The 26,342-nt window shown below is 45.0% G+C and overlaps 1 protein-coding gene across 10 annotated transcripts in view; it reads right to left on the reverse strand.

Moving 5' to 3' along the window:
• Window positions 1-3,779, reverse strand: part of Pcdh7 (protocadherin 7) — a 407,806-nt gene extending 404,027 nt beyond the window's left edge. For all 10 annotated transcript variants that reach the window (XM_051174103.1, XM_051174101.1, XM_051174100.1 and 7 more), the window contains exon 1: window positions 377-3,779. In XM_051174103.1, coding sequence (XP_051030060.1) covers window positions 377-3,568 — 3,192 coding nt within the window. In that variant the 5' untranslated portion in view covers window positions 3,569-3,779. The remainder of the gene's footprint in view (window positions 1-376) is intronic.
• Window positions 3,780-26,342: the final 22,563 nt, after the last annotated feature.

A 26,342-nucleotide genomic window follows, 5' to 3' on the forward strand; every position in this document is an offset into this window, starting at 1 on the left:
CAATTAGCACGGCCACCAGGAGTTACTCTAGAACATTTTCACCCAGGACTCTCCCAATATGATATACATACACATTTACCCTGTAAACATAGAATATGAGTGAGCCAAGGCTGCCAAGTGCACAGAGAGGCACAAAACACTCCAGGTCCCTCAGGCCTTATGAACCTAAGGTCAAGCTTGCAAACTAACAGGGAGCACACATCTGTCCTATAAGGGCCTCTGGTACATGAATGGCATATAGATGAACATTAAACTCCTGGGTTCAAAACCAGAGGACTGTCATTAAGGGAAGACACAACCTCGCAGAAGCTGCTCTGTTTCCAAGTGATCGGGCCTCCTAGATGGGATATGTGAATGTATCTGGGGTACACCTTACCTGTTTGCTGTACTTGTTACTGGTTTGACAGCTGTACTCGGAGCAGTGATCTGATCCAATTGAAATGTTGTCTCCTGCTCCCACAAATGTGTTGGCTGGTGGTAGATCTTGTACAGCCTGATGTTTTTTCCCTGCAGTTGGAGACTGGGGGTGCAGCTGAACAGTAGGCAACGGGGAACTGGATTTGTAATGCCTTGCCAGGTCGGGGCTACCAGGCCCACCGTTAACAGATCTGTACCGGCCCATGCTTGGGCTGTCTGACAGCTTCTCGTTGACACTGTCGTACCTTTGTCCATTTGGTTTGGAGGCTTCGACAGTGACAATACTGCTGTAGAGTGGCTGCTTGGATTTTTTGTTTTTCTTGTCCTTTTTAGGCTTCTTAGACTTGTCATGCTGCTGGGGTGTAAAGAAGTCTTCATGGTCTTTTTTGCCGGCTTCGTAGCCATTTTTACTTTTGGACCTGCAGTATCTCGCCATCATGACAATTAAAATGATCAGAATCACTGTCATAATGCCAGCAACCACCCCAATGACAATACTGAGTCTCTGTTTGCTAATTTCATAGCTTGGGTCTCCGGCTATATCCTGGGTGAGTGGGGTGTGCAAACTTCTGACTATCTGAGAGTCGATCACAGTTGCGTTGGAAACGCTTTCATTGACAAACACATGCACCAAAGTCGTCGTGGACTGGGAAGGTTGACCACTGTCATTCACTTGCACAACCAGCCTATGCAAGCCATAATGCTTTTGGGTGAGTTTTCCTACTAAAGAAACCACGCCACTGGAAGGGTCAATCTCGAACAGCTTGAAAGGGTTCCCTCCCACAATGCTGTAGTTCAAGTCTGCATTGATGCCATCATCACTGTCTGTTGCCAACACCGTGGCTACAACCGTCCTGACATTACTTGAAGGTGGCAGCAACGTGTAGGAAATGTTTCTGGGAAGGGTAACTGTGGGAGCATTGTCATTTTCATCCATCACAAAGAGGGAGACCGTGGCTGTGGCCGACCTGGGAGGGTCGCCCCCGTCCACAGCCTTCACTCTGAAAGTGTATGTAGTCTGATGCTCCCTGTCGAAAGACATTGTGGAGTAAATGGTCCCCGTGTCGTTTTCAATAGAAAAAATGTTACTGTTCTCCTCTATGTACAGGCTCATTTCTGCATTCCGCCCCTTGTCAGCATCCATCACGGTGACCATGCCCACAGGGCTGTTGGGTTGCAAGTTTTCCTTCACGTAAAAGGTGAAGACATCCTGCATAAACTTAGGGTCGTTGTCATTTTTATCAGCAACCTGTACAATCACCGTGGTACTGCCCTGCAGCACGGGGATGCCTTTGTCTTTGGCATTAACTTTAAACTCATACCTGTCAGTCTGCTCCCGGTCCAGTACTGTATTGACCAGGATGTCCCCAGAATCGGGATCAATGGCAAACGTCCCCATCACCGAGGAGTCCAGAGAGTAGGCAATCTCTGCATTCTTCCCACTGTCAGCATCTGTGGCCAGCACCGTGGCTACCCTCTGACCAGGAACGTTGTTCTCTGGAAAGTAAACCTCAACCACAGACTGACCAAAGACCGGAGGGTTGTCGTTCGTGTCTCCCACCTTGACCACCAAGGAATTGTTGCTGGAGAGGCTGGGACTGCCGGAGTCCACGGCTACTATGACCACGTTGAATTCCCGGGTGGTCTCATAGTCCAGCGGGGCCGACGTGTGCAGGAAGTACTTTTTCTTGTTCTGGTCGCCCTCCGTGTCGCTGGCTGGCTTCAGCTGGAAAGGCACATCGCCCACTACAGTGCAGGTGACTACCCCGTTCTCGCCTTGGTCTCGGTCGGACACCTGCACCAGGGCGATTGGGGTGTCCACCAGGACGTCCTCGGCCACGTTGGCCACCCCGTCCTTAAGTGGGATGCGCCCTATCTTGCGGATCTCGATGGAAGGGACGTTGTCGTTCTCGTCTTTGATGTTGAGGACCACGGTGGCCTTGTCGGTCTTGGGGGGCTGCCCGCGGTCACGGGCCATGACTGTGAATCGCAGCTGATTCACTTCCTCGCGGTCAATCCGGTGCAGGACGCTGAGCCAGCCCGACGTTTCATCCAGGCGCAGCAGCCTCCTCACCGACTCCGTGGCGGCCCCGAATACGTACTCGATCTGTCCGTTGACCCCCACGTCCAAATCGGCGGCGCGCAGCTGCAGGATGGGGGTGCCCGGGGCGCTGTTCTCAGCCAGGTCTGCCTCGTACACGCTCTTCTCGAAGCGGGGGCTGTTGTCGTTCACGTCGGTGATGAGCACCCTCAGGATGGCCTGCGAGGAGCGAGGTGGGTCGCCCCCGTCGCGCACTCGGAGGGTCAGCTCGTAGGAGTCCCGCTGCTCGCGGTCCAGCGCCCCCTTCACTATCAGCTGCGGCTGTTTCTCGCCGTCTGGGGTGTCGGCCACCTGCAGCTCAAACACACTGCTCCGGCCCCCGGGACCCGTCCCGCCGCCGCCCTCGGGCGCCTCCAGCCGCCGCTTGGAGCCCGCAGAGCCGCCGCCAGCGCCGCCGCCGCTCGCGCCGTTCCCGCCGCCCCCTGGGTAGGGGGCGCTGTCCGCCGGCCCCGAACGCCTTCCTTCCCCGCCGCCGCCGCCGCCACCCCCGGGCTCCTGGAGCAGCTCGTAGCGCTCGATGCCATTGCGTCCGAAGTCACGGTCGGTGGCCGTGGGCAGCAGGTAGAGCGTCCCTACAGGCCTGTTCTCCTCCACCGTGAGCGTGAGCACCGGGGACGGGAAGGTGGGCGTGTTGTCGTTGATGTCCAGCACGATGACCCGACCCTCGAACAGGTCCACCCAGCTCTGCGAGGGCCCTATCACCGACACCTCGAAGTCCAGGAAACACTCGTTCTCGTCGAAGATCATCTGACACTGGGGCAGCTTCTCCCGGTCGATGCGCCGCTCGCTGGTGCTCAGCTCGCCCGTGAGGTTGTCAATCTTCAGGTACTCGGAGCCAGACTCCAGGCTGAAAGTCACCTCGCCAGAGCCGGTCACGATGCCCAGGTCCGAGGCCACGTTGCCGATCCGCACGTCGGCGGGGCCCTCCTCCGCCAGCCGGTACCGGAGCAGTTGCTTGGCGGCGGCCAGGCTGAGGCAGAGCGGCAGGAGGAGGAGGCAGCAGCCCGAGCACCAGCCGCGCGCCCATCCCGTGGTCCGCATCCTCAGCATCTTCTCTTGCTGCTGCTGCTACTGCTCCTTCTGACCACAGGCCCCCTCGGCACGGCACCCCCCCTCCTCCGGGGCTGGCCGCCTGCCCTCCCCTCGGTCCTCCTCTCCGGGAAAGGAAGAAACGAGAGGGAGGGGAGGGAGGGAGGGAAGGAGGGAGGGGGCCAGAGTAGCGTGTGGAGTCGGCCGATTTGGAGGCTGCTGGTGCTGCTGGTGGTGGCGGTGGTAGTGGCGGCTACGGATGCTTCTCTCTCTTTTTTTTCTCCTCCTCCTGCTTCTTCCGAAAGTTATTGTTTCATAATTCATGCAACGGGTGCTAATCGCCCGCTCGCCAGCCACCGTTCACTCGCCACTACTTACAGTTCACGGGACACTGAGCGCCACGGGCTGTGGTCCCACACACACACACACAAAGTCATCCCCGAGGCGGGAAGATCCTGAGACGCAGCAGCCCCCCGAGCCCCGGGAAGGGGCCCGGAACCGCTTCGGGGAGCGGGCTGTGCAGCGTGCGAGCCGAGAGGAGCAAACCTGCAGCCTTCCCCGCCTGTCAGCCGGGCTACTCGAGTTAAAGTCCGATTCCCGGTGCAGCCACTCACTCCAGACCCAGTCTCTCAGTCCAGGCTCCGGAGGTCCAGACAACCGTGAGCCGCGTCTTGCAACGAGGCTCCGGGGCCAGCGACGACAAGCCCGGTCTCAACTCCGACTCCTCTTAAGCAGCGGGGAAGCCACTCGGCGTATCTTGAATGAAAAATTCCACGGCAGGTCGCTCCGGGCAAGGTGCAGCGAAGACGCCTCGCGTCACAGCTCGTCGGCCCGCGACCCGGTGCCCCCGGCGCGCCAAAGAGCAGCCCGAGCCATCTTCAGAGACGCCCGGAGTCGCTCGCTCCTCACCCGGGAGGAGAGCTCGGGTTTCTCTCTTTTTCTTAACAACTCTGCGCAAGGTCATTAGTCACGAAGCCGCCGCCTGAAAGAAACCGCAGCAGCCGTTCGCCCGCGGGGGCTGGAGCCGAGCCGTGCGCACCGCGCGGCGCCCAAGTTTGGATTCCCAGCCGCAGAGTCCGTGCCTTCCCTCACCTGCATTCGGCCCGCGTGTTGGAGTAGTGGGATCTGCAGCGCTGTGCGCGATTCAGGGAGGAGATTGCAGCCTCCCTCCCTCTCTCCCTCTCTCTCTCCGCGCTCTCTCTCGATCCCTCCCCTCCCTCCCTCCTTCTTTCTCTCCTCCCTCCCCTTCTCTCTCCTCCCTCCTCTCCTTTCCCCCTTCCCTCCCCCCCCCCACTCCTCTCTCTCTCCGGCTCAGTCTCTCAGCTTCTTCCAGTCTCAATGCGGGGAGCTGAACTTGATCCCTTTGCAGTTCAAAGGTGAGCAAGCCTGGCTCCGTGCACCCGCGACGCTGGCCCGGTGAAAAACGCACGGCCCGGGCACTCCTAACCGCAATTAAACAAAGATGCCCAATTCTGTCCGGGGTTTCCAAAGAAAAGCCAAAGGCAACTGAGGCGGGGGTGGAGGGGGAGGGGGAGTCAAACAGAGCTGCCAAGTAGCTTAAGGGAGAGAAAAAAAAATCTAGTTTGCTAAAGGGAGAGAAAGTGCCAGTCGCTTGCTGTCTCGGAAGTGCCCTGGCGCGGCGGGTGAATTCCGCAGTTGTCTCGTCCGCTTTCGCGTCTGGGAGAGTCTGGTGCGCGCGCTCCCGCAGCCTCTCCCGCGGCGGGTGCTCCGAGACACGGGATCGCCACGGGGAAGCTCCGACTCCTCTCCACCCGCGAGCCGGAAACCCGCAAGTTTGCACAAAGTGGCGGTGGCTGCGCCAAGCTCGCGGGCTCCGGGCTCCGGACCCAGGCTTGTCCGCGACGCTGCAGCGGCGGTGGCGGTTTCTGAAACTACACAGTTGCAGAGAGCCGGGGAGGGAGGAGGACCCGGGTAGGGAGGCGGGAGGAAGAGCCAGCCAGCCAGCCGCGGCGCTCACAGAGAAGCCCGGCTTCAGTTCCCAGGGCCGGCAGGGCAATGCCCAATCTCTGCCTCTTTAAGCTTAGCCAGTCTGGGGAGGGGGCTCATTGCTTTTCCCCTCTAGGAATGGTAGATTTTCTGCGTCGACTAAATCCGGCTGCGTGGGGAAGAGCTGTAGTGAGGCTGTTAGTATACCTTCTTCCTACGTCCACCCTCAGACGATGTATTCCTCCCACCCCCAACGTGTCTTCGCTTCGCAGTTGAGCATCTGGGTTAGTGCGTTGCCACTGGTAGGCTGAGGACCGCGTCTGCGCCCCGAAAGCCAGGCTTCTGTTCTGCAAAACCGTGACCGGCTGCAGTAGTGTTGAGAGAAAACCAAACTCCAGTGAGAGCAGGAGAGCATCCTTTTTTGGAGCACAGACTTTGGAGGTCTAGGTTGGGGCGGGGAGAATGCCTGCCTTTGTTTAAATGCTTGGAATTCCTGTCATCCGGCTTTCACTGGGGGGTTGAGGGGGGGATAGACCGTGTGTGCACGCGCCTGGGGGAATAAAACACATGCTAGACGCCTGAATATTATTTTTCTGAGCAGAACCCGCAGCCTTGAGTAACTGGCAAAGTGTAGCGTCACCTATCTGGATGTAAGGGAAATAAACTTCAATGGCAACTTTGTGTACCCGAGTATGCTTAACGTCTTTTCTCTCCTTTTTGACTTTCGGCCTCGTGACAGCCCCTGCCATTCCCCGGCAGGCGGGAGGCTTTCCCAGTCCTCAGTCATGACCACCGCAGTCTGCACAGGCAGACTTCAGGACTGGTGGTGGGATTTTTTTGTTTTTGTTTTGCTTTTTTTTTTTTTTTTTAAGAACGGAAGCCACTCACTCCTCATTTATTTCAAAGAGTGTCAAAGGAAAGCCCCTCTCCCTAAAGATTAGGAAGGGTGAGGCTGGTAGGTGGTATTTGGACGTCCCTACTATCTCGAAGACTGTTTGCTGGGGTTTGACTAATCTGGGAATTTAAAGACCTCCCAAAAAAAACAAATTTAAACAGACGCTCCCACCCTCACCCCTACCCAAGGCTCACAACATCAATTTTGTCCTTTGTGAGACCGGAGAGAGGAGGCTGAATGGTTTAAACAAGGCAAATACCAATAAAGTCTAGGAGCACAGGAAGCGCGCGGCTATTTGGGCGAGCAGAGGACTGTGGTGGTGTTGGGGGGCGGCACAGGCTTCCAAGGGGAGGGGCGTGGAAGCACAGGGGACCGAGCTGTGAGTAGTGTGTGCCAGGGAGCTAGCGAGTATTTTCCTGTCCCATAAAGCAGCATCTTCCCGGGAGGGGTGGCTCCTCCTCCACCCACTGAAAGGCCTTCCCCATAACCCTCCCGCCACCAAGGCCGCCGCCACCGGAGCTCGCTGCTCCCTATCTGCAGCATCAGCGAGAAAAAGCCTGGCGCGCAGGCTCAGTGCTCACAGCCGCAGTCTGGAGGCGGGGGGCTGGCGCCGCAGCGCCTCAGCGGCCGGCGAAGTGGCAGTAACGCGATGTCCCCCTTACATTTGGGAAGAATGGGGGTTTATCTGAATGCCCGCTTTCTCCTGATCCAGACTGAAATGGGAAGCCGGGGCGGGGGGTGGGGGGGATGGGGGACGCCATGTCCACTACGAGGCTTTGCGCCCTGCATTCCGATGCGTGTCGGTGCGGCGGCGCGCTGCACCCCCCCCCCTCCGCTCCTCGCCTTACTAGAATTTTGCAAACTTCAGGCAGTCGCGTGGGCAGGAACAAATTATGCACTGCCTCTTCCCTTGCCAGACCATAAACTTGAATAACCCCCTCCCCTGGCCTCTTCAAGCATTTTTCCCGCCGCTCTTGGCGGAGGGGGGGAGAGGGGATGACTCTTCCCTGGCGCTGCGTCTATTTCTCCCGCGGTGCCTGGCGGACGGGGGTGCCGCGCGTCCTTCACAGTGGAGTGGTTTCCTCCGCGAGAGGGAGGTAGCCTCTTCCCGCCCTCCCCACTTATCCCCACCGTCTCGGCCGCGGAGCCAAGCCAGCGTGGGAAATGGGTCCGACGTGTGCTGCATGGAGAGCAGCGCGGCGCGGCCGGGCTGCGCCTGGCCCGGGAACCCTAGCTTTGCGCCCTCCCCCATCGGCCGCCAGCTCCGACCTCTCCGCCAGAGCAGCCAAGAGGTGGCGGCCGGCTCCTTTGCCCCGCTGAGCGGTTCCCGTGGAGGAGAATGGGGTGGGCGGGAAGAGGGTGAAGGGAGGCAAAGGAGGGACCCTCCCTGCGCCCTTGGGGCGGCCTCGGCTCCAGATCCTCTTCCGCCCCCAGTCTGGGCGCTGACACCGCCACTCCAGCCGGTGCGGTGCGCTGGGTGAATGAAGGCGAGCAGCAGTCCCCCCCCCCCAACCCACCCACCACCACCAACCCCGCCCCATTTCCGCAGCCTCAGTGCCTGCCAGTGTCACAAGTGCTCGGAGATCTCATTAAAAGGAACCCGGGGGACTTAATCCTCCCGGTAGCAGACCTCCCTCACCAGGGGAATGTGATATCCGGATTCGCTGCCACCCACAGACCCCCACCCGGCCTCTCAGACCCGAGGCTGCTTTTATCTTCTCAACCTGAGAGGCAAGGTTCACGAGGGAATGGGATCAAAAAGTGTAACCGATTGCAAGAAATTAAACAGCTTGCCATTGCTTCTGCCGCCGCCGCCACCACCACCACCGCTGCGGCTTGTCTGGCAAACAACACCGAGGAGTAGCGTCCGAAAGCCTGCATTGATCACTGACGGGACGTCAATCGGAGGGAGCAAAATGTTTGAAGGGACATAGGAAACGTTTACAAGTCCAGTTTCTTTCCTTGTTTGATGTTTAAAAAGAAATGCCCCTTGATAAACCAGACATAAAAATGAAATTGATTAACACATGTCTAATAAAAGCTCGATTACTTTTCTTTGCCACACATCGTCCCCAAGGCTGAACAATTCAAATACTTTTTCAGTTAAGAATGTCGGAGAAGGAGCGGGGGGTGGGGGGTAGTAGTTTTAGGGTCCCTGATGTAGCTTGAACCTTTTAAAAGAAGACTCAACAAAAGTAAGAACAACAAAAGTTTACCATGCGCCTACGAAGCTAGTGCTTCGGGGTCGGGAGGCCTTCGTGTATAATAGACGTTCTATCATTCACACGAATATGAGAAAAAGGTTAAATACAGTAAATACGATAGCCAGTCCTGGAAAGAAATACAAAGCCGGTACAAGGGAAAAGGGAGAAAGCGACTCAAGAACTCCACCAAGGGACAAAGAGAGGAAATGACACCCGGCATCGCCAAATGCTTTGACCTTTCATCCTTAAGGAAATGTTGTCTTCCAGACTCTTCTACAGGTGCAGATAGATGCCTTACCGTATGCCTGTGGGATCAGCGATTTCCCTAAGTACGTATGGTAAACTTGATGCCTCGATCTTCCTTCTCTGAGAACTGTAAACGCTTTCCCATTAAACATATACTTTTAAACAGTAAACATAACAATTCATTAATATTGTCTAGTACCAAGTACATATAGTTCCAGTTCTTGAGTCATCAAGAGACTTGGGCCAGCTTTCTGTAGATTGAAATCCATGTGTGTAGCACTAGAGCTCAGTAGACTGAGATGGCTGAATAATTCATTGCAATCACAGCCTTTTGATGGACATTAAAACTCAGCAATTTAAATAAGGAAAACCACAGATTTCCTTTTAGTCAGGTAGCAACTGCTTCCTTTAGTGGTTATTTAATTAGTCTCTAGCCAAGAAATAACGTCTTCTCTGCTATTTAAATCACGAATGCAAACCTATATATTACATCAGTAAAAGAAGACACAAGTTAGATATTGCATGAAAATGTTTCTTACTGCCTATTGGATAACTAAAATACTGAAACAAGACCGGTATGATATTTATGTTTGGAAGGGGGAAAAACTTGCAGATAAATTTGTTTATATAAACATTGGCTCATAAATTAATAGATTTTTTAATATTTCATTAGGATGCTTTATGTTTTAAAAATAATTCAGAGAACTTGATAGAAAAAATTTCTCCCTTAATATTGGCAAAGATATATGGTTGGTTGTTTTCCCATTCATACAGTTATAATTGCCAAAATATTCAGTATACACAGGTTTCCAATTTACACATCACATTAAAAAAAAAAGGTCCAATGTATTACTACAACAAGAGAAACATTGTGCTCTATTTACAACACAATTTATGGGATATTTCAGATTACACATTCTCAATCTTAAATTTGGAAAAAAAAATGAATTTTGCCTATAGAGGTGAACAGTTGCAGGAAGAACTTTGGCAGGTCCTTTGAAGCTGCTACCTGTCAACAACTATGGTAAAGCAGGCTGTGCCAAAGCATTCTGTAGGATGGGCTGGACACATTGACTATGCTTTCACTACAGAGTCAGCATATATCAAGAGTTAGTATGAACAGTTACCACTGATTTAATGATGAGTCATATTACAAATTTGAGAGGGGAGGGGAATCTAGTCATACTGGCTGAAGTAATGGTTGCACTAAAACAAATAACCTGGTTTGCATAAGAAAACATTGAAAACTAGGAATTACCTGTATAATGTTAACTTCTTGTCCTACGTTAATTCCCTATATTGGATGGCCTGGAATTTTCGGAAGCAATGATTTTACTGATATTTAAGCAGTAATGGAATTTCCAATGATTATCATTTCTTAAGTGTTTCTGATGTGGGCTCTAGGCATAAAAGTTAGCCCAGCAATTCTAGGCCTCCTGCAGTTAGAATGAACCTGTTGTCTAGTTTTTTTGGGCAACTTGAGTGAAAGGGAAATTGAAGCACTGGCTGAAATAGTTATTCTCTTCTCTAAGTAATGCTGTGCACTAATATCAACAGAAACAATATCCCAGGGTAGTCAACAAGTTTCAGGTGGACCCAGCCTTTGGAAATCAGTAGTCTGCTTTGAATGCTTGTTTCAATACTCATCTAATGGAACCATCCATGTAAAGCTCACTAAAAAGACTTTTATGAAGGTTGGCAACACCAGTTTCAGATACCCAACCATATAAAACCTCAGGCATCCTATTCAGGGACTGGTAGAAACACAATTTCGTTGGCAACATAAGTCTTTCATAAAAGTACCGACACTTATACTTGATGGTTTACACTAGCATTATTTAGCTCTTTTTCTCTCTTGTGAATGCTGAAGAGTTTAACACCTTGAGCAAAAGTATTGTCAGTTCACAGTGGGGTGCAAGGAGGCTTTGTATTTGTGGTCCTTATATTCATTTCTTGTTTGCTCTGTGTGGCTAATTCTCAGAATTGTCTCCAATCGACTGTATCTTAAAAAAAGAAAGAAGAACCTAGTCCCATATGTTATAATCTAAAAGACAGCCTTATAAGATGCAAAGGCCAGCATTTAGTCTGACTAATGGAGAAAACATTAGGTGTTTTTTTTCTATAAGTAAATGACAACCGTCTCTGTGTCGAAAGTGTGCATGTACATTCATCCCTGAAATTAGGTTCTTTTGTTTCTGAGGGTTTCCCTGTCTCACTCTCCAGATGTTAGATATAGCCTAAGCATGTCCCTCTACTTGAAAGGGGGAAATTGCACCTACCTCTGCCTTTCCCAAGCTGTAAAGCATTCCTTTTCACATAGCAAAGAAAAAGCATTGTCCCAGATCTTCTTTTAAAATACAGGAGACAGGGTAAAATGTGGTGGAACGTCGAACCGTGTGTTTGAAAATTAGATAACACTCCTATTTCCAGTTGCTGTTTGTTTGTTTGTTTTGTCTTGTTTTTTTTTTTTATAAAATCATGATTTCCACAATTCTATAAGCCAGTATGCCTTCCACTACCCACAAATCTTCTAATTAGAAAGAGCTATCCTTGTTCCCTTCATCCTGAATTACTCTTGAGTTTAGTGTGATGTCGATGGAGCTTAGAGGACCTCTCATGTGCACAGGCATCTTCCAAGCTTGCCACGCAGTGTTAGAGAAGGATGTGCTTTCACAGTCCTAGATTTTGATACTTGCAAGAGTAAGAACTTAAGCTACAAGAGATTAAGTACTGGAATCCCTTCCGATCCAGGTTCCTCCTTGTCACTCTTACAGCTAAAATGGTACTTAAAATGCCACCTGCTTTTTAGGTGTTTTGTTGTTGTTGTTTGTTTGTTTGTTTGTTTCCGTGTGGGAGGGGGAATGCTGTTAATGAGAAAGTTGAGACAGGGACACACTTGTAGTGAGTGTGTTGCACTGTACTATCGGGCCTTCACACTTGCTTTCGCTCCGAATTAAGTGATTTAAGCCACTATAGTGTAGAATGGCTCCCACTGATTTTCCCAGAATTCTCTTTGGCAGTTTTGAGAGTACAGAGGCATATATCACAGCTTGTGTTTGGATGTGTCCTGGAAAAAGGAGTAAAGTTGCATTAAGGTAAAGTGTAGATCCAGAAACTAGAGATTAGAACGCATTTCCACAAAGACGTGCAAAATTCTGGGTGGAGAATTTTATGTTTGCATGTATGCGTGCGCGTTTCTTCTCTCCTTGTAAGGCTCAGGATACATTGAAGACATAAAGTCCACTTCAAGCTGATGACACTTGGTTATGCACAGCTGCTGACTTTTCTACACTGTTTGTTGTTGTTGTTCCTCATAATAAAATTTCCCCAAATAATTCAACTCTCATAGATCCCTTCCCCTTAGGTAGGGAGGCGAGTCTTACAGTGGGAGTCAAGGAGTCAGCAGCAGGCAGTAAGCACCGGATGAGATGAAATGGCAGTGTCATGGAACCATCATATCTTCCATTTATCCTCCTAAAGGTCCATTGATTCCCCCGCCCCCAAAGTCATTTGTTCCTCTAGAAATCCTCTTTTGCCCTCCCACAGACCCTATTAAGATGGTATGTAAACCCTACCCTAACCATCTCCTAGAGCCACGTTTCTCTGCCAAGCCCTGTGCATATGAAGGGAATGAAACCTGTTTTGTGTATTTCCTGCTAATCTGTTCTTTTGTCAATTCCTTTTCACACTGTCAAGAGCCAAACCTAGAAGCTAAAAGAAAAGTATTTCTTCCTTGGCAATCCTTAACAGAACAGGAGCTCTGTCTTCAGGAACTGTTCAAGAAGGTAGCAGATAAGCCAGCAGCACCCTATGCTTTGAGCACATATTTATAAATATGAATATAATAATATTATGAATATTATATAAATATGAATATGAATATAAATATAATGTAAGTCCTGCACAGAGACCATAGAGAACACCTGTAATGTGTTCAGATGATCATGTCCCTGTCACTGTCCACTCTCTGCCCCCGCCCCATTTCACCAGAGGATAGAAAGCAGGAGATGTGACATCGTGCCAATGCCCCTCCCAAGACCACTCTCTCTGGAACCCTGAGAAGCCATATCACCAGGCCTAATTGCCTTCTGAGCATGCTGAAGTGGCCTCACACCATGTGTGCATTTGGGATGACAGTCTCTACTGGGCTCCACCTTCCTCTCGTCTCATCCAAGTCACCGAAAGTAGGAGACAGGCCTTTTTGGAGCCTCTAGACTAGTCCTTCTGTCCACTGAACACCATCTGTCCACTGAGACTACAGGAGCCAAAGCATTGCCTGCCTGGATCTGATCCAACTCCCTGACCCTTAAGAGGGGTGAGACATAGCGTGATTATACAGGCTGCATTTGGGAAGCATTTGCTCCTCTGCCATAAGCCACTGAAATTTGAGTATGCTATTTGTTCGTTCATGATGTTCAATGACAGTACTAGATTTAATAATAATAAAAAAAGTGTTAGTATCTTGTGGTTCATTTTTGTGTCAGACACCAATCTTAACACAGTACATATGGCTAACATTTAATCCTCAAAGGTTATCAGATAGTAGTTTTTAAAGTGATTAGATTATGGGCATTATATTGTGCACTGGATGGAAGAAGATGTTGAAATTTAAGAATTTAAAAATGAAAAGGTGTTATAGCTACTAAGTGACTTGGTCCTGGAAATTTCGTTTTGTTCTTTTAGCTTCAAAAACCCTTGCACTGATTTATTGTAAATAACTCACATGGTGACGGAAGACTAATGTAATTAGTGTATAAAGCTCTACCCATAAGTAAACCTTGGAACATTTTTCTTGTTTATATAACCTTATTTAATTAATCTTGTGGGGTTTTTTTCCCTAGTAAAATTCTGTTACAAATACAACTAATTTTAAATGGCTGTGCTCTGAGTCCTCTGGACTAGAGGTTAGGTTATGGCTTTTTAAAAATAGATCTGCTTCCCAGATGAAAGCAAACATCTCATTTGTTCCTTTCCTTTTAAAGGCAACACATGTAACTTTAAAAGTTTGAAGGAAACCTTCCATGGAAGGTGACACATGATCAATAGTTAGGGAAAAGTCACACTCACTTTGTGTTTTATCTTTGTGAGCTGTCCACAAAAGTAGTGTTAGAATGAATTCTCTTGGCTTTCCTTTTATTCTTGGAACGGGGATCCCTATAAGGCCTTTGCCTGCATTTTGGCTAACAGAGGGACCATTTAAAAACAAAACAAAACAAAAAAAAAAAACATGCTGACAGCAATTAGGATCAAAAAACAGTGACTGAAATAATTTAAATAGTAATCATGCTATAATTTGGGGGGGGGGGGCAAGGGGTTTGAGACAGAATCCCCTTACATACCACAGGCTGGCCTGGAGGTCAAGATTCTCCTTCCTTAGTTTCCTTATTGAGGAAATTACAGGAGGGCATCATCACATCCGACATGATACAAATATTTGATTGGCTACTTATGCCATGAGAATGTAAGCTACAGGTTGTGTAAAATTATTTTAAAATAATCTTACTTATTAAAGTGTGTGTGTGTGTGTGTGTGTGTGTGTGTGTGTGTGCGTGTGTGTGCACTTTTTTTACTATTTCTCTCCCTTTAGGTTACATAATCTATGATTTGGGCCTGAGGAACAGACAAGCAACGTACAGCAAATGTATTCTACTGAAGGTAACAAGTGTTATAATCATTAGAGAACTAAAACTCAGTGTTAATCATGATTAATTAACCCCAGCCCAGGGAATCTAGAAATCAGATGGACCACAAGAATCAGTAGCCTAAAGACATATTAGTAGCAATGATAGCTCTCTCCTTGGAAACACGTATTAACCAGAGAAAGGATCCTCTTCTCCCCTCATCTCTGTCTCTTTTCCAGTTTTTATTTATTTATTGTACTGAGTACGGTTCTTGTTTCCTTTTTTGTTTTGTTTTCTATTTATTTTTAGATTTATTTGTTTATGTATTTTTGTACTCCATTTACATGTATACCCACATACCAGAAGAGAGCACTGAATCTCATTACACATGGACACCAGACAGTTGCTGGGAATTGAACTCAGTACCTCTGGAATAGTAGCCATTGCTCTTAACAGTAGAACCACCATCATCTTTCCAGCCTCCAGCCCCACCCACACAGATTCCCTTTTTAACAGATGGATTGACTGGGGTTCTCCAGAGATGTCCCTTTAGCAAGATGAAAACCTGTAAAGCAAAGGTTTAGGAACCAGGAGACATATTAATGTAAAATCTAGTCTGAAATCTGACAGGCAAGAGAGCCAAAGAGCATTAATGATTCTACCACGCACAAAGGCAGAATAAAACAACATTCAACCTTATACTCTCAGGCAAGATGGACCTGGACCTGGTGGAGTTGGTGAAGGCACTAAATAAGATAATAATAAATAAGAGCAAAATGTTTTGTATGAAATTCTTAAAGCATAAATAAAATATTTTTAAAAAGAAAAAAGATTAATGAAATGTTTTAGGTCATGATATATACTTTTGTATTTTATACGCTTCATTGCTGACATTTTTTGTACTCTCTTTAAAAAAAAACAAACAAAAAAATCACAAAGAAAATCCTTTTATTCCATGCAAAACTATAACTGATCCATTTGAAGGCCACCCACATTGAAGAAGGAAATTTTCTGTGCTTATTCTATTTGTTCAAACACTGTGAAAATTTTAATGTAGCATCAAGTATAATCTCAGAATGTTCTTTGACCAAATATATAGGAACCTTATTTACTACTTAATTCAACACATGGAATCAATCACACAGCATTGTAGATGGAGTTTCTTTCCTGCCTAGTCATCCCTCTGACCTCCAGTCCCAGATAAACTGAGGCTTATATTAATTATAAACTGTTTGACCACCAATGGCTCAGGCTTCTTGTTGGCGAGCTCTCTCTTAATTATTAACCCCTTTCTATTAAACTAAGTATCTCATGTGGTTTTGACTTACCACAGAATGCCGAGGCATCCTAACTTCCCAGTGGCTATGTGGCCACTCTCTGACCAATCACCCTGTGCTCCCTCTCCCCAGAATTCTCCTCATCTGGTAGCCCCGCCTATATTTCCTGCCTGGCTACTGGCCAATCAGTGTTTAATTCATCGACCAATAATACAGACATATATACAGAAGGACCTCCCCCATCATCTTCTTTTTCTGTCTAAATAAAAAGGAAGGTTTTAACGTTAACACAATGAAATTATTTATGACAAAATTATCAAGCAAGAATTATAGTTACAATATTTAGTTCATTAACATTTAACAAAATTTAAAGGAAGTATTCTATGTACTCTAGCCTATCTATGTGAGTCTAAAGTTTTATATGTAACTTATCTTTTATTGTAACTAATGAAACCCATAACCATAATTATTTATCCTCAACTCCATCAAAGATGGAGGATATTATATAAACTCTAGAATTGATAGAGACATCTCGCTGCCTGGTCAGTCACCTAGAGCTCTTCTGTAACATTGGGGCATCCATCTTCAGTCTATAGGCCTATAGTTCTTGCAGATTTTTCAGCAAAGCAGGAAATTTGAAACTAACCTGCCTGCATTGGTAGTTTGTCAGTCATTTTTTCTGTGTCCTGAAGAATGTCTGGGAGACTCTTCCATGCAGCAGGAACCCTACAGGATTGTCCCATCTTGTTTTGGCAAGTACAGCAGTCACCTTCCTGTGGGTCCTGCATGTCCAGTTTATATAGCATACATTCAAACATTCCAGGCAAGAATATTTTCCCCCCAAATGGCTAGTCTTGCCATGTTGAAGGCAAACTTCATACCAAGTTTCTTTGATGTCCATCTTTCTCTGTGACATAATTTGTGTTGCCAGGAACAGTTGTGTCTGTTTGTCACAAAAGACCCTAATAAACCATTTTAAATATCATATTCTGAAGGTCTTTGAAAGATTTTGAAGAATACCTATTCATTGGAAATATAGCTCTCACATGTACAAGACCTAACATAGCTATAATTTTTTTACTATTATAGGTTACTATATCTATATTTTTTCACTATTATAGGTTGCTATATATAATCTGTATTTTATTGTACATTAAAGCTTTTAAAGAGCTGTATAAACACAATACCTAAACAAGAGGAGAAATAAACATATAACAAAATTGACCATAAATTTGTATCAATAAAACAAACCAATCCATCCCAATGCAAAGTATTTATTTCTATATCATATCCCCCCCTTTTTTGAAGGAGATCCACTGTGATCATTAATCATTTATAATCAACCTCATTTAAATGAAAACAAGCATTTATAAACAATATTTGGGAATGTTGGTGCAGTTTTCTCCAAACTTCTTCCTGCTGTTTGGGGGGTGGGTGCTATCAATCCCAAGGGGATCCTGAGAATACTCAGAAACCTGGCCAAATCCCGGATAGCAGTCTGAGGCTGCATTGTCTCAGTTGTTTTGGATGTTGGATCATCTGGGACATTGTTTCAGGGGGGTCTTGCTAGATCAAACCATATTAGTCTGGAAGGGACCCCAGCTTTTCCTCTTCTGTGGAAACAAAAGCAGAACCTCTTTTCCAAAGTAACAAGTCCTTAGACTTAAAATTTGAAGTCAAGGCATTTGAATATGTGTGTGTGTGTGTGTGTGTGTGTGTGTGTGTGTGTGTGTGTGTGTGTGTGTGTGAGAGAGAGAGAGAGAGGGAGGGAGAGAGAGAGAGATAAGCTTGAACAACCTAGAGTGTTTAGCTAATACACAGACCCCACCCAGAGAAGTACCTGACAGTTTGGGGCAAACCCAGCTTTACGACACAGTACAGAACTTGTATCAAATATCCTTCAAGCATGTATTAAATGTTCATTACAGCGGTTGACCATGGAGTTTACAGATGTAAACTCCCCACAATACAATGTTAGTAGAGCATAACTACTATGTGTAAAGGTACATTGGATAGTTGCCTTCTTCTGCATTGGACTTTGAGGGTACAAAGTGAATCCTTTCTTCTTGTTTTGGGGAGCATTTCTGGAAGAGAAGATCTGGCCTGTTCTGAGGGATATGGCATCCTTATCTATAAAAAGCTATGCTTTTGGCAATGTCCTCTGTAGAATGCACACTTTATAAGTTTATGCCTGGCAGTTTCAAATCAGGAAATGAAATCTATGGAAGTAAACAGTGTACCCCACACCCCCAACTCAGTCCATGAGTGTGAACTCTGGGTGTATACTTTCAGATTTCTAATTAGCCAGCCAAGAATCTGTTTCCGTTATAGTAATTTACACTTGTCTTAGTTCAACAACTGTTCGATGGAAGCATGGAGAGATGTGGCTAATTGGGGGCTGATTATTTACCTAGTAGTTTATTTTTAGAGCAATTGTGGCAATATTTAGGATTTGTCATTGGAAATGCCAGAGTGGCTCATCATTAGCAAATTTTATGTGTAAAATTCAACTTGAATCTAAGTTATTTACCTATTTCATACATATACATCAACAGGGGAAATGTGTAAATGAGGAAGCAGACATGGTAGAAATTCATTCATCTTTCTTTTCTGTTTTAAAAGTATTTTATTAGTGCTTTGAGAATGCCACACAATGCATTTTGTTTTGTGATTCTTCCAAATCTTTCAAGATACACTTTACTCAAACAACTTTGTATCCTGTTGTTTCATTCCAACGATCCTATTATAGTCATTATTAGACATAATCGTACATAAATCACAAATGCAACTCTTTTGGTATGAGATCGTTTGTGATTTATCTTATGAAGAATTCTACTCATGTAGTGTATTGCTAACTATGGAATAAAATTATTAAAGACATGTTAAAAACTGCTCAGTTAGAGCCCAATATCTAATAAATGTAGCCATCTTCACAGTTGTCATTTTAAAAGGCTTTAAATTATCCCTATGATACTACAATTTCTGTGAGCATCATTGGATTTCCTCATCAGCACACTTGAGATATTTTTGTAACTATTTCTTTCATCCCTTGAAATGGTCAAATGGCATTCAGAATCTCTTTATGTGAATTAAATGTCTGACAGAGCTGGAGAATATTACATTTATTCAACTAATAAGTTCAAAGATCTTATTTTATTTTTGAGTCTTTTGTAGTTAGTAAAAGTGACTGCGAGGGCAATTATAAAGAACAGAGGCCTAAAGAAATTTCAGAATGTATCACAATCACTGGAATTCATTCATAGTTGCCCAACAGACTATACTTAGGCCAGTTACTCTCGATTGGTTTAATTGCATCTATGCATATGATTGCAAACTTTGCGTGTTTTGTATGAATCAAGGGTGAAAGCATAAGCTGGGGAGTAAGAAAGGAACCTAGGGAGGCAGAAATTTACTGTGATACATATGTGGTGTGTATGCATGCATTCGTGTGTGTGTGTGTGTGTCCCACATAAGTATTAGCACCCCCAGAGCCAGAAGAAGGTGATGGATCTTCTGAAGTTAGACTCACACGTGGTTATGAGCTACCTGAGGCACAGACAAGAAGCTGAACTCCGGTCCTGTGAAAAGCAGGTAGCACTCTCAACACCAAGCATCTCACCAGCCTTTGTAGTTTTCTACTTTGTGAAATGCTCAGTGGATAAAATGTTTGCTTCACAAATGTGAGGACTAGAGTTCAGGTCCCTGGAACCTACATAAAAAAGCAAGGCAAGCATGGCAGCGGCCTGTACTCCCACCAGTCAGAAGGCAGAGACCGTGTGTGTGTGCGTGTGTGTGTGCGTGTGTGTGTGTGTGTGTGTGTGTGTGTGTGTGTGTTTGTGTGTGTGTGTGTGTGGTTGGGGTGGGGTGGCTAACTAGACTAGCTGGAATTGACATTATCAGGGTTTGGTGACAGGACTTGCCTCACAGATGAATAGAGAAAAATGCTTGCTATCAACTTTAGGACGCTTCATGTCTATACAAACATGAACATGTGTAATACACACACACACACAGAGGGAGAGAAAGAAGATAAAAATGTAAAGACATGCTATTACTCAACAAGCTAGTTACCAAAACACCAAATAATCCAGTTAAAAATGGGGTACAGATCTAAATAGAGAATTCTCAATAAAGGAATCTAAAATGGCTGAAAGACTCTTCAGAAATTGCTCAACATCCTCAGGCATTAGGTAAAAGCAAATCAAAACAACTCTGAGATGCCATCTTACTCCTGTCAGAATGGCTAAAATCAAAGAACATCAATGGCAGTTCATGTCGGAGAGGATGTGGAGAAAGGGGAACACTCCTCCACTGCTGGTGGGAGTGCAGACTTGCACAGCTACTTTGGAAATCAGTATGGCGGTTTCTCAGGTAAATGGGAATCAGTCTACCTCAAGATCCAGCAATTTCACTCTTTGGCATATACCCCAAAGGTGCACATTTATACAACGAGGATATCTGTTCAACTATGTTCATAGCAGCATTATTTGTAATAGCCAGAACCTGGAAGCAACTTAGATGTCCCTCAGCTGAAGAATGGATGGAGAAAATGTGGTACATTTACACAATGGAATACTACTCAGCTTTTAAAAAAACAAAAAACAAAACAAAACAAAACGAAAAACCCAAAATATGACATCTTGAAATTCCCAGGCAAATGGATGGAACTAGAAGAAATCAGCCTGAGTGAGGTAACCCTGACATGGAAAGAAAAACGTGGTATGAATAACACCATTATGGACGTGCCTTGATGGACAAATGAAAAGAAAAATGAAAGTAATATCTGATCATAAGCTGTCCTTTTTCCTTAAGAGTCGGTAAGGGACAGAAGAGTTATGGTGAGGATTTAATGATACTACGCATGTAAAGTTCCCAATACAGCAATCAATGTGTGACTTACGCTTTATAAATATCAGTTTTCTTTGTTCATTTCATGCTTTGGGTGATCTTTGCATATCTATGAGTATAATATGAAAATTAATAATTTAGAACTGATGTGCAGTTTAATGAGGATGGAGATGAAGAAGAAATATTATCTAATTAAAATGGGTTGGTCATAATCTCTCGACTTTGAAAAAATAATAGCATAGTTAAGTCATATTTATATCAAGCTCTTAACTTTTCATATTTATGGATTCTCTTTTATCTTTGGAATAGCAACGAGATCTTGGTCAGTCAGGTTATTTTCTTCATATATTTAATGGGAAACTACTGGCTTTGACTTGATCGCATCATATCGCTAGTTTGTGCTGGCTTCTACATTAAAACAGAGGTCCTGTGCTTGGCTTCTTTGTCTCCTGATACTCACGGCCCTGAAAAATTGTTTGTTGCCTCTGATGTTGTCTGGACCTGAGTCATTTAAAACAAACCACATAGTGAAAGGATAGGCATTGTTACCAACAGTAGGTACAAAAGATCCTGTGTCTTAAATCACGGACTCCCTGGCTTTCATCTTTACTTCTGCTATGTTTCGGGCAGCCCTAAGGAAAAGCTCAGGTGATGAGGACGGATGATAAATGGCCAACATCTGGCAAAGACGGTAAGCCTGTAACTCAGGTAAATGTACTGGCGTCTTCCTAGCCTTTCACTAATCTTGGAAGTGAGCTCAGGAAAGAGTTCTCAGGTGAATATTCCTACCTCCATAATTAAGACATCTGAATTGTAGAGCATAGCCACCTGTTGAAGCTTTTGTTCTGGACTTTCTCCCGTGGCAAGTAAGTGCTGCTAAACGATTATGGATTTTATCATAGATATAAGGGAGAACACAGCAGAGACATCTGGAAGAGACCAGAAAGGGGGTGGGGGATCAGTAGATGAAATATGACCAGCAATTTGGACTTGGCCATGTGAGGAGAGTTGAGACGGGAGAGCCAGGAAGCCAAGAGGTCAGGGGTGAGGGAACTAAGAGTGGTCTCCAAGAGACCAAAAGGGTTGGTTTATAGAGAAGCTGGGAAAAGTAAAGTCCATCCCTGGGCTGGAGAGTTTAAGGTCAGGGATGGGTACATCAACCCACACTGAGAGATGCTGGGAGAACTTGGTAGCCAGTGTCTGCTTTGATATGTTAAACAGGCACCTCAGCCATTTGTTCTGAGTTTGAGACCTAACAGTTCAACCTCTCTATAATTCAGATTTTTTTTAAACATAAAATAATAGAACTGGGAACATTCTATGGAAAGAAGAAGGGAAAATTCATCTAGCATGATTAGGGTTCTAACGGCTCATAGATATGCTCCAAAATATTATTTTCATTTCCTCATTGAAGTAGGAAGCACAATGGATATTACAAACAGAGATTAAAAATTAAAAAATGATTAAGTTGTAGCTATAAATATTAACTTAGGCTATTAATGCATGACAGTCCTTCCTCTGTAAACTAAAGTTCAGATCGGCACCCTGAAGATGAACTAAGCATCAATGGATCCTTGGTGACCTTTCCTTTCTTTTTAATCATTACTGTCCCCTTAATTAGTTTCCTGGGAAAGGTGGGTGAGCATAGCTTGTTGGATCTGCCAGAAAGGGGAAATTCTGTCCTAAACCTCTTTTGATGATATTTTGGCAAGCCAAGGCTGGGAAACACATGCCTTTTATGAATCAGTTCCTCTTAGCCAGTCGATTGGTGGTGGAGTAGAAAATGAAATGGCTTCATCTATCTGCTGGAATTGCTTTCTGTCTAAGGACTTAAAAAAAGTCTCTTTGGTGGTGCTGCTTTTCTCCTCCGTTCCATGGTGCACAAAAATAAGAACTTGAACCATAGAGAGCCTAGAATTTGACCCTTGTTTTTCTGTCATCCATGTTTTTTTTCATCTTCTTCTGCAGCAGCATTCACAACAAAAATTCTTGGAAAACTTTAGTAACAAAAGTGCAGTTTCTAAAATAATAATCAGAGCAGTGCTTTTGAGATGGTATTATTTGAGCACGCTATGTCAGAAACATGGGCAGAGAAGCTTGCATCTTTTCACAGCATCAGGATTTATTGACTAGCAATACATTGGCAAGCCACGTCAATTTACGTGACTGCAATTTGGCCAAATAATCTCACTTTCAGTTGATTGCTCGTTCTTACCAAATGCAGGATCTTTTAACCCAGCCTTAAGTTAATAATATGAACTATCAGGTCACAGCCACACTTTACACAATAATTATATCCATGTCTGTGTTCATGGAGGCTACAAAGGGCTTAATCTGGTCAGGGAAGAGTTGAAAGAGTTCCTACGGAAGGTTAGAAACAAACGCAGGGAGCCCCTGCAGGTGGTTTGATAAGCTGCTGAGGAGCACAGCTGGAGAGCTGCTGCAGGGCACGGAACTGTTGCAGACTCCACACCGAGGGCTAGCTGAGCTACCAGGGTTAGTCAAACTGTGGAGGCGCCAGACTGTGGAAGCAAGGTGCAGGACGGGTCCAGACAGAGTAGTGTACAGCAATCCAATCCCCCCGCCCCCGTGGAAACCAGGCATTCTGCCCCTGTTGGTCCCTTGAAGTATACCCTGAGTGATCAGATGACAGGTAGACGGAATTTTTGCAGGGCTAGGTGGCCTCCTGCTTATGGAGTTCAGGAGAGGGTAGAGGGTACTGAACACATCGATCTGTTGTGTTTGAGATTCTCAGATGTAGTTTAACTCATCCACGTGCTCGCGTGTCTTCAGTATCCTCCTCTAGGTTTACAGGGGTTACCTTTTACTCCCACCAATAAATGAGTCTGCCCCACAATTTTGTGACAGGGCAAGGCAGTGCCAAGGCTCTTCCATCTTGTATTCTTTCTCAGGCCATTTCTGGTTTAACTAGAATTAGATCTCCTTGATGGAGAATCCTATGGAAAACTACCCAGCACTGTTCTAGGAAGCAAAGGTCTGGATGTTCTTCTAGCTAATTTACCTAAGTTTCTGCTAAAACTGCCTGTTTGCTCAGAACTCCTTCCAACTAACTGTCTTAGTTTCGGTTAAAACTGCTTGCTTCAAATTTCTATGGCAATGCCTCCCTGCAGCTACTGAGCAAGAGGCCAGGACAAGGTGTTTGCTTTTGAAAACCCTATGTTCTAGACATTTGGGGATGTATCTAGGTCCCAGCTGGGGGGGGGGAGGAATAAAATTTTTTAATTGGCTACAAGCTTTCTCTGAATGATAATCTCTGGTGGGCTACCCATAACAAATTAGCACTGGACACGTGGTAGTGTTTATTCATAGAGGTAAATTCATCCTGCCTCGGCATTTGCACTGAAATGGAGTTAGATGCCCCTTTAAAAATGGAATCCATCAAGGCAAGGCACTGTCTGCAAAACACTAGTTGAGTCAACATGAAGTAACTTAGAGCAGGGCACAGCCTATGAGTTTATGTCTACCCACAGAACAGACAGAATTTATCTTGGGACTGGGCATCAGATCATACCAACTGGAACCAATATCATTCTCCAAGCAATAAATGAAAGCACAACCATGGAATGGTTGATCAATGAAGTGCTCAGAGAAAATTATTCAGAGGCAAGGTGGGGAACTTTAACAAAGCTGAGGATTTTAACTCAAGTCTCATGTTGGGCCTGGGGTGTTCATGAAGAATTCTAACACTTGGAAGACTACAACAGCATGATTCAGTGTTGCAGCTCAGCCTAGGTTTTACAGAAAGACCCTGTCTTAAAGTCAACAACAAAATGGAGTCACTTGTGCTAGCTATCCTACAACTAACTGAAGTGTTGAAGTTGTAGAAAATCGTTTCTCATGCAATGTTACCCGACATTAAATCAGTTCCACTAGAAGTGACTCTGCATTCATAGTCATGGACATAGAAAAAGGGAAAATGGCTCCCTGTAGAATTCCTTTTTTTTGTTGTTTTGGGGACATTTCTCCATTCCCCTCTCTCCTTCCAAACCCTTCTGTCTACCCTCCAAGATCCCCTTCAAATTCATGGCTCATTTATTGTTATATAAGCCTTTTAAGTGGATTCTTTCTAACATTGACTTCTTCTAATATTTTGCTTTATGGTAGTTTCTACAACCAAATATAAGTTTCTGCCATTGCCATTTGTCCCCTTCTCACATATGATCCTATCTGTGTACCTGAAAAGCCTCAAAGCAAGATTGACCAGCACGGTAATTTCCTCAGAACTAACAGATGCACCCTAACAAGAGTGGCATTGGAATAGACTCTTCTTAAAAGCTACAAATACATCAACTCCTTACTTAGTAGAGTAACAAAAAGCAATAATATGGAAAACCTGGTATCTCTGCCTTCACTTTATGTACCATCTTCACTTGAGTCACCTGACTGCCTACGAAGGTTGGCATGTTAACCACTCAATGAATGTCTAACTCATTCCCTTTAAGACTATTGTGTCATTTTCTAATCCTACAGTCACCTTGGATTCCAAGAAGAGTAAATCTTTACAAGACTGACCCCCTTCCTTTAAGGATAATTTTATATGATGGAAAAGTTCCATACTGGATCAGATCACCTTATCGGAACCTGGTTGGGCTTATCTCAATAATTCTTAAATCAGAAACACATGCCAATGCTAGACAGATAAACTCAGGTCATTGAACCCCATTATTTGTTTTTTCCTCAATGTGTTAATCAAATCTTTTATTTTACTGTTAGTCATTATGTACACACACACACACACACACACACTACATGCACAGATGTATACTCACACTCACTCAAAAATGTATACTAGTGAAACCAACACTTATCCACCCACCCTATCACACACAGATAAGTATCCATAGATGAGTTAGTGCACAGAACTGTAGGAATCACTGAACAGCAACAGGGTCACAGAAAACTAGGGATTAAAGGGACCTTTAGCCTAATTCATTGTGATGATTTCTTTCTAGAAAAAAAAAAACAACAACTGTATTTTCACATTCAAATACATTGTCTGCTATCTGTCTTAATTTTGAAACCTCATTGTGTGTCAATTTAGTTATTTGATGCATCTAATAATGTAAATATTAATCCAATTATAAATATTCTTTGTAAAATCTGTAATACTCATGTACAAAGACTATATAGCATTGTGAATATGTTTAAACATGAAAATTATCAAAATAAACCTCATGTATTTGGAGGTAATTATCTCTAGATACAGCAATGATTACAGATGTTCTAAGGAAGTCCTGATCTACAAACTGCCCTTGGTGCTCTCTGGCATAACCTGAGGGATAATACTGGAAAGGGAAATAATGGTTATAACAATAATGAAAGGAGGAAGGAACATGGGAGTTGCTGGGGTAGGGTACTGATGGTGGATATGGAGCTTATGACTCAAGAAGGATAGCTGGATTTAGAAATTCACATGTAAAACAACTAGTGAAACACTAAATACTATCATGGAAGTTTTTGTTTCTCACTATTTTCCACAAGGTGAGTATTAAATAATAGATAATTTCACACAGAGTGAGAGTATGAAAAGATGTACGTACACTACAGAAATAGTGATTGGGAAAATGTTTAGCATTTCCTCCCTACTCCACATCAGACTTATTGTGAGCATGTGATGTATCTAAAATCGTTTTGATAGAAATATTTTTTAAATTAAGAAATAACGGCCCCAGGGAACTTTTATTTAAAAAAAAGACCATAAAACTATTTTCTTCTAAATTTCTGAGTTATACACTA

The sequence above is a fragment of the Phodopus roborovskii genome, unplaced genomic scaffold (assembly GCF_943737965.1).
Source record: "Phodopus roborovskii unplaced genomic scaffold, PHOROB, whole genome shotgun sequence".
Classification (NCBI taxonomy): domain Eukaryota; kingdom Metazoa; phylum Chordata; class Mammalia; order Rodentia; family Cricetidae; genus Phodopus; species Phodopus roborovskii.